Below are 16087 nucleotides of genomic sequence, written 5' to 3'. Positions count from 1 at the left end.
CCCTGGGGAAGTTTTTAAAATGTCAAGGGGCCAAAAACAGCTAATTTCAAAATAGCTTTTTGAAAATGACAGCTGGTTATGGAGCCTTCTCCTAGCACGGGAACTTTTCATAGAGGAACAGCCGCCCGCTTCCTGTAAGCGGCGGCTATAATCCCTCCTCTCGTGTTCACTCATCTGTACTGTTGCTGGACTTACTACCTTTATAGTTGCTGCCTCACAATTGACCTTTTCATCATTCTCTATTTTTTTGTGCATTAATTTAATGTTCTTGGTTGGAATGGAAGAGTCTGGAGAGAAAAATGCTCCTGTGGTCTTTATTTTTCTTACAGTGCTAAGCAAGTGACTGGAGCCCAGGTTCTGCTGCTGCCAAGGAGTCAGGCCTGCCCTGCTCTCTCCCTTTCCCTGTAACAAAGACGGCTCTTTACCAGCACACTGCCTGTGAGCACACAGAAACCCGCCATTACCTCCACGCTGGGGAAAATATGCTCCACGAGAAAAGATCACAGGACAGAACAATTTGAAGAGCACTGGTCTGCATCACAGTTAGAAGCTTCCAACTCCAAATGTTAGTTTTCCTCTCAAGACAGCCATTTCCAGGCCGCCACCTCCTGCTCCAGAGAGATGTGCTTCCGGGAAAATCAGCTACTCTGGGTAAGAGGTCTGTAAAATGCCTTGGCACTTCTATAAAAGTGCACGGCTCGCAGACTGCTACATTAAACTAGCAGAGCTCAGCGGGGAGAAATGAAGTCCTCAGGACGTGAAGAGCTCAGGAGGAGAGATGGGAGCAGAACACTGGCCTAGAGGCGAACACACCTGGGTCTGAGAGGTGCCTGCCGTGTTTTGAGCTGTCAACGGCTGGCGAGGTATTTAACCTCTCAGTCTGTTTCCTTGTCTGAGAAACGAGGCTATCAAGAGCGCTCATTTCATGGGGTTTGCCAAGATTAAGTGATGTCATATACGTACAGTATTTAGCAAAACAGAGGTGCTCAGCAAATGTTACTTAGCTGCTTTACTCCACACCTCCCTTCCTCTTGGATGGACCAGTCTCTCACCTCACAAGAAAACAGGTGCCATCATGCCCTTAATTTTGGCAGCCCTTCTACAAATGTACCTAAGCTACCCCCACACCACTGGTCCTCCTCTGAGGCAGAGCAGTCAGGGCGAATCCCTCCCCTTGGGCTGTGGGCGCCTCCTGTCCTGACCTAGTAAGGTCCTGTTCCATTACTTACCCTCTCTTTCCTGCACCATCAGCCTTCCTCTCTTCCATCCTAACATATTTTCAGGGACATGTAAAAAACTGTGACAGAAGTTAACCACTGTGAAGGGCTGGAGGAGGCAGGGAGCAGGATAGAGGAGGGACAGGAGTGGGAAGGAGACCTTTCACCCTATCTGTCGAACCTTTTTGATTCTAAAACACATGAATGTTTTTTACCTCTTTTCAAAAAGCGTATCTTTTCAACTCCATATCCCAAGCTAGGACTTTCTCTAGCTATTTCCTTTTGTAACCAAGCTTCCTGATAACATGGCAAACTCAAGGTCCTCTTACACTCAAACCTCTGCAGTCTGGCTGCCACCCAAGCATCCCAATGAAACTGTTTTCATGAGGACCACCAGTGACTGACTGGTTTTCCAGATCACAGACTGCTTTTCTGTCCTCAGTTTACTCTCTCCCTGCTCACTGCAGACCACGCCATCCTCCATCCTGACACCCTCACTGCCCTCAGCTCCTAAGCCATTTCAAACTCATTTTCTTTCTACCCTTCTGGGGGCTTCCTGAGTCACCTTGCAGGGCTGCTCTTGCAGAAATCAAGGAGCCATCCTGGATTCTCCCACTCTTTCCACAGCCTGTGCATGCCCTCCTTCACCAAGTCCACCTCCAAGTACCTTTCCTGCCCATCTTTTCATCTCCACTGCCATCACCTCCATGGGCTGTTGACACTGCTCATTAGCTTCTCGAAAATTCCTCCTACCACAATCTTCCTTTTTTCAGCCCATCTTCCACAGTCACTAAAGTGATCTTTCTAAGACGTAAATCTAAGCATAACATACCTTCCTGCTTGAGCTCTTTCAACGCCCCCACGTTGCCTTCTGAATAAAGTCCAACCCATACACAGGCCACCCAGGAACCTTCAGCTGGCTTCTGTCCTCGGCCACTCAGCGTTCCTGCCTCACCCAGACAAAGCACATCTCTGCTTGGAATACACTTCCTTTTCTTCTTTCTTCAGGTCATTCTTGCTTATCCTTCAGCATCTGAGCCAAGGGTCCCCTTCTCTGGAAAGGCTTTCTGGGAATCTTCAGGCTAAGTTAGGTGGTCCCTTTTCTGAGTTCCCAAAGCTCCCTAAGCAACTTTCTCTCAAGACCCCTGAGAGAGGCCTTATATTGTATTTGTTGGCTTACTCTCAACTAGGCTGTCAGAGCAAAGATTGGGTTTTCAGCCTTCACAAGTCTTAGTTTCTAGAACAGAGTCTGTTCCATGGTAGATGTTCATATATGCTTGTCAAGTAAAGGAATTCCTAAGGAAAGTGAATACCTACCGGGGAGATAGCCAGCTGGAGGATTGTCCCATTCTTAATGTCACTGCGAGTCTAGGTAGTAAAGAGAAAAAAAAGAGCAGCTGATAAACTAAAATTGTGCATGCAAGCTGAATCAACAAGAACATTCTTTTTTTTTAATAGGATCATGCTATCTGTTTTTTTAAATGAGTTTTTTTTTTTCTTTTTCTCTTTTGTTTCTCCCTTGACAGAAGCACTGTGGATTGAACCCAGGACCTCATGCACGCCAGGTACGCACTCTACCACTGAGCTATACTCCCACCCCTCCTTTCTGTCATTTTTAAAGTAGTTGTAACTGAAACTCTTCAGTCAGGCCCTCTTCTCCTGCTTATTTCTTGGCAAAGAACTTCTAAGATCCTTTTCAAGCGCCTCTCAGGAAGCAGAAGCCGCATTTTCCCAGCCACCACAGGAGAACAAGGGCTGGCGCTCCCTGATCTGCCCAGGAAGCAGCTCTTACCCCTTGAGTGGATGCACCCTGGATGTAAGGAGGGAAAACAGCCCGCCCCCTTGGCTGGTTCCCTTCAAAGCAAAGCCTGTACCGGTTTTGCTTTCCCGGTACTAACCTGTTCAGTGATGTAGAGCTGGGGACCATCTGCGTAGCGGAGGGTGTAATACTCTGGGTTTGGCAGTGACCACCTATGTAAGAGAAAAACAGTACAGCTCGTTTGGCCATGCCTCGGAGCCTGTTTAGAAGCTGCAAATAAGTAATTTTCAATAGAGTTGCTTAAAGGAATGGGTGGTCTATTTGAAGTACAGGGGAAAGAAAACAAAGCTCTGGGTTGAGACGTTGAACAGTAACCCCCTCAGCCTTCTGTAAAGACTGGCCCCACAATCGGTGGCTAATAATTCACCACGGGTCTCAGATCCCACCAGGACCTCAGGTGGGGCACTGCTGGGCTTAAAGGGAAAACTAAAGATTGATAGGTGGTCTTAGGGCCATCCCCACCTGCTATACTTCCTTCCTAAGACAATGATCCACAACAGCCCCGCCCTGGGGATCCTTTGGCAGAATTCCCTTCAAGGTCTGGCAGTTGCCTTAGTCTTCAGTCTGTCACAGTCCAAAACGAGGGCAGTTTCAACTTACCCATCACAAACTTCCTTGATGATGGATGCCAGGGGCCGTTTCTGAAAGAGAAAGCAAGAGAGATTCTTCACCAGCAGCCCCATCCCGCCAGTGCCAAGGCCCATATGAGAGGGTCTGCCAAGCAGGGTCAACCTGCGGCCTGAGCACGGACTTCTTCTCTGAGAGCTTTTCTCAAAGAGGAAGCCTCTCTAGGTCCTGGGGACCAAACTTCCATAGGGTGGGACAGGCCTCAGCTTTCCTGCCGCTGGTTCTTACTCATGATGTGAGTGGTCCCCACCCCTAAAGACATCCTCTGCCGTGCACTCCCCAGGCCCCTCTCCTTGCATCGCTACTCCTCATTTCCAGAGTTTACCTGGTCGATTTCGAGGAGCTGAGCATTAGCACCTGGCCACTCAATGGCCACTTTGACGATGTCTGATGGTGGTGGCATCGTCCCCACTGGGTCCTGCTTCTCCAAGACACACACACAGACACAGCTGCCTGGGAAGAAAGTATCAGAAAGAAAGAAAAGGTCAGAGTTTGCCTTCATTTTTCACTCTTAGTACTTATTTCAGAAAAACGGAGAATATTGTCCAAAGAAACATATGGAACTACTTGGCTTGAATTTTTCTAGATCACACTACACCTTTTCCTTGGGCTTTTAGTCTCTTTAGATTAAATCAGCAAGTAGAAATGGGACAAACCTATCTATCAACTGTAGATAAGCCAGTAGCAGGATCTGCCAAAGAGACACTTCAGTTTAAGGGCCAGGAAGGGTCTGCGGTAGGGGAGCATATTTACTGCAGTCTTGTCCTGGGACCCTGAGAGGGAGAAGCATATGCCCTGAGACAGATAAGAACAGACACAGCCTTTTCCTGGCTGAGCAGTTGGCTGACAGAGCCAGCTTGCTCTGTTCTGCTGTCATCCCAGGAAGAGCCTGGAGTCAGCAGGGCTGGGCCAAATGCTCTCTTGCTTCCTCCCTACTTATTGCTGCCATTCTTTCCCCCTCAAAGGACACAATGTGGAGCCTCCTCTGTGTGGGATGACACAGAGTTCAGAAAATGGGGAAGAGAAACGGGACAGGAAATGCTATTTTAGTCCCAACTGCCAAGGGCAAGGGTGGCTGAGAGCACAAGTGTAGGGAGATGAGGATACCCCCACACAAAGGTCCCACTCTAGGAGGACAAGGCTCTGGAAGTACCTCTGACCCCCTCCCCCACTGCTCTCCAAAATAAAGGAAAATAAATCATTCTGAACAAGTCTGTAAGATGGGCCCATGTGACCGGTATCCTAGGCAACTCTGTTAGCTTAGTGGTGCTCCAAGCAGTAGCTAAAGCATCCTCTCCCCAAGGTCTGATGAAGGGAAGTCACTCCACTGATGGATTATTTCAATGTGTATTTACACTCCATGCCTGCAGGTTCAGGAGAGGCCTCTCTTTTAATGAAAAAGACTTTTCTCCTGCATCCTCCAGGTTTAACCACTCACCCGCAATTCATGCTTCACTAATGGAGACCTGGAATATGCAGCTAAGCTGGTGCTAAGCCAGTGTTCATGGATGCTATCATTTTTTTCAGCCCAAACAGATGTCAGTTCTCACAGACTCGTTAAGCACAAACCTCGGTGAAAGGGGTATGTACAAGTCCCTCCCCCTACAAGCCAGCAGATCTCAGAGAGAAGCTTCCATGACCATTTCCTGAAAAGGGTGGGCTGCTTCAGAAGTCAACTGTCAAAAATACCAACACTGCTAAAAGATGGTATTCTTTTTTTTTTTTTTGATTTTGATTTTTATTTTATTTATTCATTTTTTATTGAGGTATAGTCAGTTTACAATGTTGTGTCAATTTCTGGTGTACAGCACAATGCTTCAGTCATACATGGATATACATATATTCATTTTCATATTCTTTTTCACCATAAGCTACAACAAGATATTGAATAAATTTCCCTGTGCTATACAGTATAAACTTGTTTATCTATTTTATATATACCGGTCAGTATCTGCAAATCTCGAACTCCCAGTTTATCCCTTTCCACCCTCCTCCCCACTGGCAACCACAAGTCTGTTTTCTAGGTCTGTGAGTCTGTTTGTTTTATATGTAAGCTCATTTGTCTTTTTTTTTTTTTTTAGATTCCACATATGAGTGATATCATATGATATTTTTCTTTTTCTTTCTGGCTTATTTCACTTAGAATGACATTCTCCAGGGCCATCCATGTTGCTGCAAATGGCATTATTTTATCATTTTTTATGGTTGAGTAGTATTCCATTGTATAAATATACCACAACTTCTTTATCCAGTCATCTGTTGATGGACATTTAGGTTGTTTCCATGTCTCGGCTACTGTAAATAGTGCTGCTATTAACATTGGGATACAGGTGTCTTTTTGAATTAAGGTTCCCTCTGGATATATGCCCAGGAGTGAGATTGCTGGATCATATGGTAAGTCTATATTTAGTCTAAAAGAAATGGTTTTCAATGTGTTTTCATTTATTTTTTTGAGTCCTCCCAGCAGCCTTCTGATGTAGGCAGAATAGGATTATTACCTCCATCTGAGGATAACAACACTGAAACTCAAGTTTGGTTAAGTTGCCCAAGTTCAGCCAGCTAATAAGTAGTAAAGGGGACAAAACTCTGGCCAGTGCTCCTCCCCTCCCTGCTGAGCTACACTGAATTTCTGCTCATTGCAACTAAATCAAGCCTAAAGGTAAAGTGGGCTGGCCTCATGGCCCCGAGAGCTTCCACAACTTCTGCAGCTCCAGGCAGAATGTTTCACGTGTAATTTTTATGTGCCTAGACACACAACAAACCTCTGAAAAGAAACTGGCCCACTGGAGTAAGTCCTGGCTGAGATGCTTTGCTCCAGTGACACAGCAAACAGGGGTGGTACCATGAATCTCTGGATGCCTAGCGCAGGAACCTTTATCCTTATCTCGATCTGCCATAATTAGGAGGTATGACTGTATAGATATGAGATCATTTTTTTAAATTGAGCTATAATTTACATATAATAAAATGCACAGAGCTTATGTATATATGTGTATATATATACATAAAATAGAAACACACACACACATCCTCCTGTAACCACCCCCCAAAACAAGACACTGAACATTTTCACACCCTCCAAAACTCCCTACCTCCTTCCAGTCAATCCCCCACCTTCCAGCCCTCCAAGAGGCAACTTCCTTCTGACTTCTATCACCATAGATTTGTTTGGCCTGCTTTTGTACTTCATATATATGGAACTGAACAGTATGGCTTTTTAGACCATTTGTTACTTAGGTTAGTCTCTTCTTTTTAAAAATAAGTAGGCAGTGTAGGTACAAGAGGAAGAGTGCTGGGCTGGGATGATTTCCCCGCTGAAGAAAGCAACTGGATTCAGAGGCCTCAGGACCTAGCCACAGCTCCATCGCTAAGTGTCTGGGTGCTGCACACGTGTCCCTACTACCCTAGTCTCAGTTTCCTCCTACTGTGAGGTGAGAATGTTGAACTAAAGCACGTGTCAGTTGCCGTCAAAGATTCTAAAGTAGAGCTTAAAACTCCAGATGAAGATTGCCAGTTTCAAAGTCCTCATCAAAAGAAGATACACCTTTATTCCAATGGTGCTGCTAAGAAACAAACCATATTTTGGGGAACTCCTTTCTGAATACTGTCTTTGAAGATAAACAAAGCTAAAGCTCATTATTTTACAGTTATACTTTACTTTGACCCCACATGGCATTTCCTAAGTTGATTCTCTCTTTTTTAAAGTCAGCCCCGACTTTAATTCCAAAAATTCACACCCATTCTAAAGCACGGGGATTTGCAACCACCAGGACTATTCCAGAGATACTACAAGCCCCTGTTCTCAGCGACTCTGCCCTGGTCCACAATGTGCAGGCAGCGCACGTGTGCTGAGTGGCACTCTGTCCACCCAGGCCACAGCCAGTGGGACCGAGGTGAACACAGAACCTTAGCTGGACTAATCCAATTCTTTCTCGTAAGCTTCAAGACAGACTAACGGAAATGGATGACAATGGGCCCTGGAGCAGAAAGGTCATGCTCAGCTTCAGAGCAGGTACCACTCCAAGTCAAAGATATGGAGAAGTAAAAACCAAGAGCCTTGCAGAGGAAGCTGTTCAGCAGGAAGAATACAGAAATGTGTGGATGACTGGAGGCCAGAAACCACAAAATCCCAGAAAGAGATGGAAAAAGCTTGCATCTGAGGACTTTCCAGATTCCATGGCTACATCTCTTATACTTGGGTACCTGAAATTCCCCTGTATTCGGCCAGTAAAACTCCCTTCAATTAAACTAGCTGCATTTCTATTCATTGCAACTAAAAAGACTAAGGTTGACCTCAAGCTTTGAAGGAATTCTAAACAGAGGTCTGAATAGACAGCAGCATAACAGGCATAAGATGATGGCATTGAGCAGGCCCTTAATTAACACTGGCTGAAATAATGATGAGCAAAACCTTATTAGATAAGTCTGGTTTGTTTAAAACAGATCAATTATACGGTGACTTTATAGTAGTCATCTTGGATGTAATAGTAACATGGACACAGCCTCTTTATAGTTTATCATTCACGTCTGTAGCATTTTTATGATGCTCCTACGAACTGTGAAAGTCATCTCCATTTCACAGATGAGGCAAATGAAGTTCAGACGGGTTGAGAAACCTGTCTTCCACATGTCTCCTTCCCACCTCCCCCCCACAAAAAAAGAAAGAAAGAAGTCACATCAGAACTGGGTCTCAAGACTGGGTCTTACGACTTCAACAGTTCCCTTCCATCTATAACACTTCCTTTGATGAGGATGATGACATTAGCTAACAATTACATACTGCTAAGGCAGTGTTAATTCATTTAATCCCCACAGCAACCTGTGAGGTATATTATTACCTCCATTTTACAGGTAAAAAAATGGAGGCACAGAAAAATTAATTACCATGCTCAGTGTCACACAGCTTGTAAGCGGCACAACCAGAATCTGGCCCCAGGCAGTCTGGCTGTTTGAAAGCCACGTGAAAGCAGGCTGTGCTGTACCTACAGCAGGAGCTCAGTGGAGGATCTGGGTCTGGGCACCTGAAGCTAAACACACTGAAGCTCAAAGACCAACACCAAGAGCTCACCACTGTACCAGTAACAGAGCCCACGGCCTAAAGTGATCCCCACTTGCCTGCGCAGTACTCAGCCCTTCACAGTCCAGCCAGACTCTCCTCACTGCTTGCTATTTCTACAAGGCAGGCCATCCTCCTCCTTCTCTTCTCTACCTCTGCACTTTCTCTTCCTTCCTTTGACTGTCAGAAGAGCTCGTATTCAAGCTTCAAAGCCCCACTCAGATGTCACTTCCTCTGTACTAGTCTCAGCTTTCCTCACGTCTCCCCAGAAAAGCAAAAGAGGAGGGGCCCTGTGTTCTGCGGCATTCTTTCACACCTCTGGGAGGCTCCTGTCCTGCTCCATTATAGTCAGGTATTCACACAGCTCTCTCCTTCGCTCTCTCCTTCACTCTCTCCTCTGGGGCAGGTCCAACCCTGCAGTCTCATCACCAAGCACAGCACCTGGCACACAGTCACGGTTCAGTAAGCACCTGTATCTGCTCAAATCCCACAGCTCTGACCTCAGCTCCTACAAACCACGGCTGGCTCTGCCTGGAAAGGGACTGGCATGAAGCACTCAGGTTGTATGGTGTTCCCTCCATGACCCACCACCTTCTACCTCCACGGTATCTCCACCATTTAAAGTTTTGTTTTCATATCTAACATCAGGACGTGTCTCGCTGGAATATCAGATTTAGCACCCCTGACTCCAGTTAAAAGAAAGAGGGGAATATCCCTCTGCTTTGATCCCTATGGAAACGTCAGGAGAGAGGAGACTAGAAGAATAGTATTCACCAGGTAACAGTCCCCGGATAAAGGATCTCCTCATGGGGAACCCTTCCAGCACTCGTCTGCTTACTCTTTTCATTTTCATTTTAGAAAGGAAGTGGAAATTAGGTCGAAGCAGTTCAATAACATTGCAAAATTCTCAGGGTTATAAATAGCCTCTTGCTCTACCACTCAGCAGTACTATAGAGTTCAACAGCAAACAGCCAGCATAAGGGAGCAATAGATTCACAACCAGGCCCAGAAGGCAAAGAAGTAATAAACCCTTCCGGATTAATCAACTCTCCATCCCCTCCTCCCACCTCTTTCAAGTATTACAGATATAAAGACAATTTGGAAAACTCTAAATGTCACCAAACAAGAAAGAGGCACACACTGATCTGACGAAGATAATTCTACTCTAAGGCATGAGAATGAAAGCCCAGGTTTTCAAAGGCAAAGCTGGGGAAACAAGAGAAAAACACCATCAAGCGTCCTCTAAGCAGCTTCTGGAAGGTGTGCGTATATAATGAGCACAGTTACAAAAGGTCCCATGGAGCTCCATCAATCCACCGCCCCAGCAGGCCCTGCTCCAGGGAGCTGGGTTCTGAGAGCCGATCAGAGAGGAAGTGAAAGATGATCCCTTTCCATTAGTAAGGAATTCGGATGGAAGGAGGCCAGAAGGTCTCCAGTTCCCCTCCTTCCCACTCATTCCTTTAAGGGTGAGATTGCCACATGCTTTTTGTTCTGTTCTTTAGCTTTTGATTTCGTGGGGGAGACTTCAGTAAGTTTGGAATGCACCGCACCAGGAAGGGACCAGAGGTCACACCCTCTTTCTAATCGAGAACAAAATCTCAACAGAGGCTTCTCCCTCTGAAATCTAGAGTGAGAAGTGACTCAACTTCCCTCCGTTCAGACCCTTGCATGAGGGTGAGACTCTGAGGTGCAGAGAGGGAGACTGATTCACAGATGCAGGTTGTGACAAGTACTGCCAGAAATGCTGAGAAGGACCATCATACCAATGGCAGCCGAGGTCTCCCTTTTTCGTTGAAATCTGTTAGACACAAGACTCACCCCAACATGTAGTCAAAAGCCACTTAGAGCCACGAGCACGGTGAGGACGGGCGTGGAAACAGGGTAACTGACTGGGCTTCTCAACACCTACCCTAAGGATTGCCTACGTCTTCTCTTCTCCTGCTCAGAAACCACAGCAGGGTTCCCCTCCTTACAGAGCAAAGCTTAGACCCCCCAGGAGAGCACCCAGCTCCTTCCAGCCTCACTGCGGCCTCCAGACCACCCTCGGAGACACTGTCACAGGAGGCCACCTTGTTCCCTCAAACATCATGCTCTTCTTCCAAGTCCTACTGTAGCCTCTGCCGTTATTCCCTCTACCTTGTCCAGCTGACGAGCTTCTTCTTTTTTAACTGAAGTACAGTTGGTTTATAACGTGTTAATTTCTGGTGTACAGTAAAGTGATTCAGTTTCATATATATATATATATATATATATATATATATATATATATATATATATATATTCCTTTTCATATTCTTTTTCATTATAGGCCATTACAAGGTATTGACTATAAGCTGCCAAACTTCTGCTCAGGCTTCAAGGCCCAGCTCAGACAGTCACTTTTCCATGTGGCCCTCCTAATCCTCTCACCTCAGGCAAAATGAACTGTGCCCTCATCTGTGTTCCTATCTTTTATCCAAACCATTATAATCCCACTGATGAATAATTCTCCACATGCAGCCTTTTGTCTTGCTATTCAAAGTGTGATCTGCACTCCAGCACCATCGACACTGCCTGGGAGCCTACAGTCATGCAGAATCACCCACTCTGGCCCAGACCCACTGGATCAGAACCGGCCTTCCAACAGGATCCCCAGCTGGCTCACATGCACGTTCTCGTCTGAGAAGCAGACTCTAGACCAGCGGTTCTCAACTCAAGTCGTGCCTCATCACTGCCCCTGGTCACTGTCAACCCCCCCCGGGGGGTTCTAATGAGTGGCCAAGCCAGGAGCCAAGGGGCCAGGGCGGTTGGCTATCAGGGCAGGGACTCATCAAGTCCACGCCTACTCCCCTGCCTTCTGTTCCCTCAAGCTGGCAGCACAGTGCCTGGCACAGAGCTGTTCTCACAGAATGCCACACCCAGAACACCCTCTAGGAGGCCCCGAAACCAGTCTGTCTTTAAAACAGAATAAAACACTCATGACAGAGGATCAGCTGTTGTCTGGAACTCTGCAAATCCCTATCTACAGTCATCAAGATAGACTGTAGAAGGGTCAGTGTTTACTGACCACTTGCCCCAGTTTTTGGAAATCAAAGAGAAACTGAAGTGGAAAATACTGATGAAGTGGAAGAAACCGGCTGCCTTCATGGGGCTGCCATGGCTGCAGCAGGAAGGCCGCGCTTGAGGAGGCAGGGAGTGTGCCGAGCTGAGGAGTCGTCCAGGGTTATGACTGAAATCCCCGGCTGTGGGCCTGAATCCTTCAACCCTTCAATGCCGACCACAACAACACAGCATTGTTCTCACAGAAAAATCAGGCCAAGCCTCTCATTTTATAAATAAGGGAAATGAGGTCCAGAGAAGCCAGCCACACCACCAGTCAGGGATAAAAGAAGGCCTAGCCCCTCCACCCCCGGTCAACCCGCCTCTGCAATGCAGGAGACCTGACCGCCCAGCTTTGCCACCAGCATGAGCCTCTCTAGATCTCAGGTCCTGATCTACACGAGGAGACTGGACTAGACGTTTGTGAGGTCTCTTCCAGCCCTGACCTTCTAGTGAGACAGAGTAACTGAACTAGGTTAGGAGCTGCTGTTCTGGAGTGGGACAGACCTAGATTTGGATCCCAGCTTTAAGAATTTCTTTATCTATACAATGGGGATTCGAATCAACCTTACTCTATAAAGTTGCTGTGAACATAAGGTGGGATAATATATGTAAATCATTAAAGCATAAAACCTGCACAGAGTAAGCCAAATTCCAACACTGTGAAGTTGAAGATGCAAAAACACTGTAACTAAGTTTCCGCAGTGTAAAAAAGCCCCAGCTGCCAGGCTTTAGTTTACTGATGACAAAATGAGACCACATACTCCATGGTAATCAGGAAGGAAAACTAACATAAAATTATTATTATTTATCTCCTAGCAGAAGAATCTCGGGAGTTTCATAGTTCCAGAACAGTGGCCAATACAATGCCTGGCACATAACAGGTGCTTGACAAATCTTTTCTAGTGACTCAATTAAAACCAGTATGTTTAATGGGGTTACAAATTTAAATGTCTTAAGCAGCCCGGCAGGTAGGTAAATAAGCTAAGCAGCATCTATGTAGGAACTGTGGTCAACTATGAAGTACCCGACCTGCCTAGAGGAATTCAAACTCAGCACTTCTAAACACACTACGCAGCCTGGCCTAGACAGACACAGCAGCCTCTGCACACCATTTCCGGTTCATCACACCGCACGCTGTCCCACACCTCATCAAATCATTGTGTGATGTGCTCTTGTCTTTCCAAGTACACAGCAAGCATCCTGAAGATGAGGGCTATGATTTATGCTCCGCGGTCACCCTAAATGGCCCAGAGCAGTGCTGGCCTCACAGTAGTGAGGACCTCGGTCAGTGAGCAATTGTTGAACTGCACAGCTGGACTGCTAACTCAAGCCCTGTAGGTCCAGCACCTTTGAGATGCCACAGATCCTAGGACCAGGCTGAGCTGGTGCGGGCTGTGCTGAGCTATGGTGACTGGATCAAGAAGCACCTGCCTTGCAGATTTTTCCTTCAACTGCATCAAATACACTTGTTCCTGAGCCACTAAGGCAAGTGGTACTGATGCATCCAGAATCCCTGTCTGTGCATGGAACAAGACAGAATACGCAATATACTCATAGGTGCCATTGTTTTCAAGAAGTTTAACCCCCACTTCCTGCACCCCCAAGCTTCCAGAGAACCTCCTAGAGGCAGCACAGGTACAGAAAGATCAAACTCCAGATGAACAGATTGGGGTCCTGGTCCTCATCTTGCCTCCTCTGCTCACAAACTCTAGGATGACTGCTGGCTGACAACATAACTTTTAGGAGCTTCATTAATTTTATTTGGAAAATTCAGATAATAATTACCTCAAAAGGCTAAAGGCAATTAAATGCTGCAAGAATATAAAGCTTCCAGCATTGCACACCCCAGATGAGTGGCTATTGAGCACTTGAAATGTGGTTACCACGAGTTGAGATGGGCTCTAAGTGTAAAACATACAAATTTCAAAGACTTAGTACACACACAAGGATGTGAACTCTCTCATTAATAATGTTTTTATACTGATTATATGCCAAAATAATATTCTTTTGGAATCTACTAAGTAGATTCCAAAAAGTAATCTCACCCGTTCCTTTTTATTTTTTTAATGTGGCTACTAAAATTTTTTTAATTACATATAGTGCATTCTATTTCTGTTGGACAGCATTGCTCTAGCACAGAGCCTGGCACACTTTTTTGTGTAGGACATCAGGGACACGACTCACACACTGTTCCTCCTGCCAAAGCCAAGTCATCCATTCATTTATTTAATACATTTTTTTTAACAGTGCCTGGGCCTGTGCAAGATGCTGGAAAAACAAGGAGCAAAACCAGACACTGTCTTTTTCTTTGTGGAACATACTAATCTGGTGGGATAGACAGACATGAATACTTTCATAAATAAATGTAAAACTGCAGCTGTTCAAGCACTGTAAAGGAGAAGTACACAGTGTGATGACAGTGGGGAATTCACTTGGTGGGGCAGGTGGGGACCAGGGATGCCTTCGGAGGAAGTGATACTTGAGTGAAGATTTGAAAGATAAAGAAGAGTTTACTGGAATAAGCCAAGCAGGGAAGATAAGCCAGGGGAGTAGGAACGTTAAGGGTGAAGACCCTGAGGAGGGCCAGAGCTTGGTATGAGGAGGAACAGGAAAAGGCCAATGTGACTAGCGTATTGAGCAAGAAGGGTAAGTACACTGAGATTAGGGAGGAGAGGTCGGCGGGTTCACATCTCCAGGGCTTGGCTGAGGATCTAGCGCTGGCCCTGCTAGAGGTGCAAGCCGGCCAGTTACAAACCGCAGAGTATCCGGATCTGATCTGCATTTTGAAAAAATTCCTCTGGCCAAGGTGTGAGGCCCACTGGGGAGTGGCCCGAGTGCCTGTGGGCAGATAGGTTAAGACACTGCCTCAATCCAGGTAAGAAGCGAGAGAGGCCTGAACTGGGGCGAGGGAAGCAGCAGAGGTGCAAGTACATGGACTAGGGGCTACTGAGCCGGCCGGATCGACGGGGCGGGGTGATGAGCAGTGGCCGTATGTGTAGGAGGAGGGGTGGCGATGTCAAGAGAGACTCCTGGGCTTCTGACGGGTGCCACCCAGCCCCAAACACTCTCCGGGCTCCTATCGAGCCCTCTCCCATCCGGTCCCTCTCCCTCCCCTCCCCCCACCGTCTCGATGCGCCCCCAGGTTCCATCCTCCCACCCTCCTCCTCCCCCATCGCCCCCACCCCGACCCCTGGCCGGCCCAGCGCCCGCTCCTCCAGGCCTGGGCCGCCCTCGTCACCACCCGTCGACCCTTGCCGGTCGGAGACGGTGCCCTCGCCCCCAACCCCGTCCTCCTGGCACGAAGAACCCAGCTGGGCCGCGACCCCTTGGGGGCCTACAGAACCGGCACGGAGCAGCCCAGGCCCATTCTCTCCAGCTCCTCAGCCCCCTGACAGAAGCAGCCCGCAGCCCTCCGCCCACTTCCAGGCCTGGCCTCCCCTCCCTGCGTCCCTCCGGCCAGGCCCCTCTCCGCGGCCCGGCGCGCCCCTCACTCACCAGGACGCCGACCTAGGCCCAGCTCCCGCGCCCGGCTCTCACCGCCGCCGCTCCTCCAGCCTCCGCCCACCCCGCCTCCCAGGGACCCCGCCCCGCGCAGGCTGACCCGGGCTCCTATTGTTCCGTTTCTCTGTCACGCTGAACTCTCTTTCTTCAGTTGGGTTGCTTACCTGTCACTCAAGAGAAGGCGGGCCCAGCTGCTGGGGGAAACTCCGGCGGTCCCCGCCCGGCTAGCCGAGGCCTCTTAAAGACACAGGCTGCCTTACCCGCCGCGGGCTATGGGCTTTGGAAGAATGGGATTTGTCAGCAAATGTAAGAAGCAGCATTCCCTCGCCTCCCACCCCTAGACTTTTCTTTTGGCACAGCCCGGGTGTAAAGGAAAATGCTTTGGTTCCTTGTGATAAATCAGAGGTTTTGAGCGCTCGGATGTCCTTTGGTAGCACTCAGCCCCGTGCCCAGCAGGCATGTTACGCACTCAACTGTGGGATAACTGTGGTTTGGGGAACTGAGTGGGAGGTGACAGTCGTGTCAGAGGCTGTGAGCAGCCGCGGCTGTTCACCACCGAGATAGAGCTAATTATACCGGCACTCAGCGCTGACCGTGGGCGCGGTGCAGAGGCAGAGGGGTACAGCTCAGCTGTACTGTTGGTAGGGACCCGTGGGAGGTAGTATTCGTCACTGCACCTGCAGATCCGGAATAAGGCCGGGCACGGTGCCAGGGCCTCACTCGTGTTATCGCCCTTTACGCGCACAGCAACTCTGATGCAGGGATCATGCCAGAGCAAGACGCGAG

General features: G+C 47.8%; 1 protein-coding gene across 2 annotated transcripts in view; it reads right to left on the bottom strand.

Moving 5' to 3' along the window:
- Positions 1–15355, bottom strand: part of ELMO2 (engulfment and cell motility 2) — a 37644-nt gene extending 22289 nt beyond the window's left edge. For both annotated transcript variants that reach the window (XM_031433697.2, XM_031433699.2), the window contains exons 1-5: positions 15296–15355; positions 3989–4116; positions 3637–3677; positions 3116–3188; positions 2535–2585 (exon numbers count right to left, since the gene is read on the bottom strand). In XM_031433697.2, the coding sequence (XP_031289557.1) occupies positions 2535–2585; positions 3116–3188; positions 3637–3677; positions 3989–4066 (243 nt within the window). In that variant the 5' untranslated portion in view covers positions 4067–4116; positions 15296–15355. The remainder of the gene's footprint in view (positions 1–2534; positions 2586–3115; positions 3189–3636; positions 3678–3988; positions 4117–15295) is intronic.
- Positions 15356–16087: the final 732 nt, after the last annotated feature.

This window comes from Camelus dromedarius, chromosome 18 (genome assembly GCF_036321535.1).
Source record: "Camelus dromedarius isolate mCamDro1 chromosome 18, mCamDro1.pat, whole genome shotgun sequence".
Taxonomy (NCBI): domain Eukaryota; kingdom Metazoa; phylum Chordata; class Mammalia; order Artiodactyla; family Camelidae; genus Camelus; species Camelus dromedarius.
The sequence above is the reverse complement of the archived record's forward strand: the minus strand, read 5'-3'. Positions and strand labels throughout refer to the sequence as shown.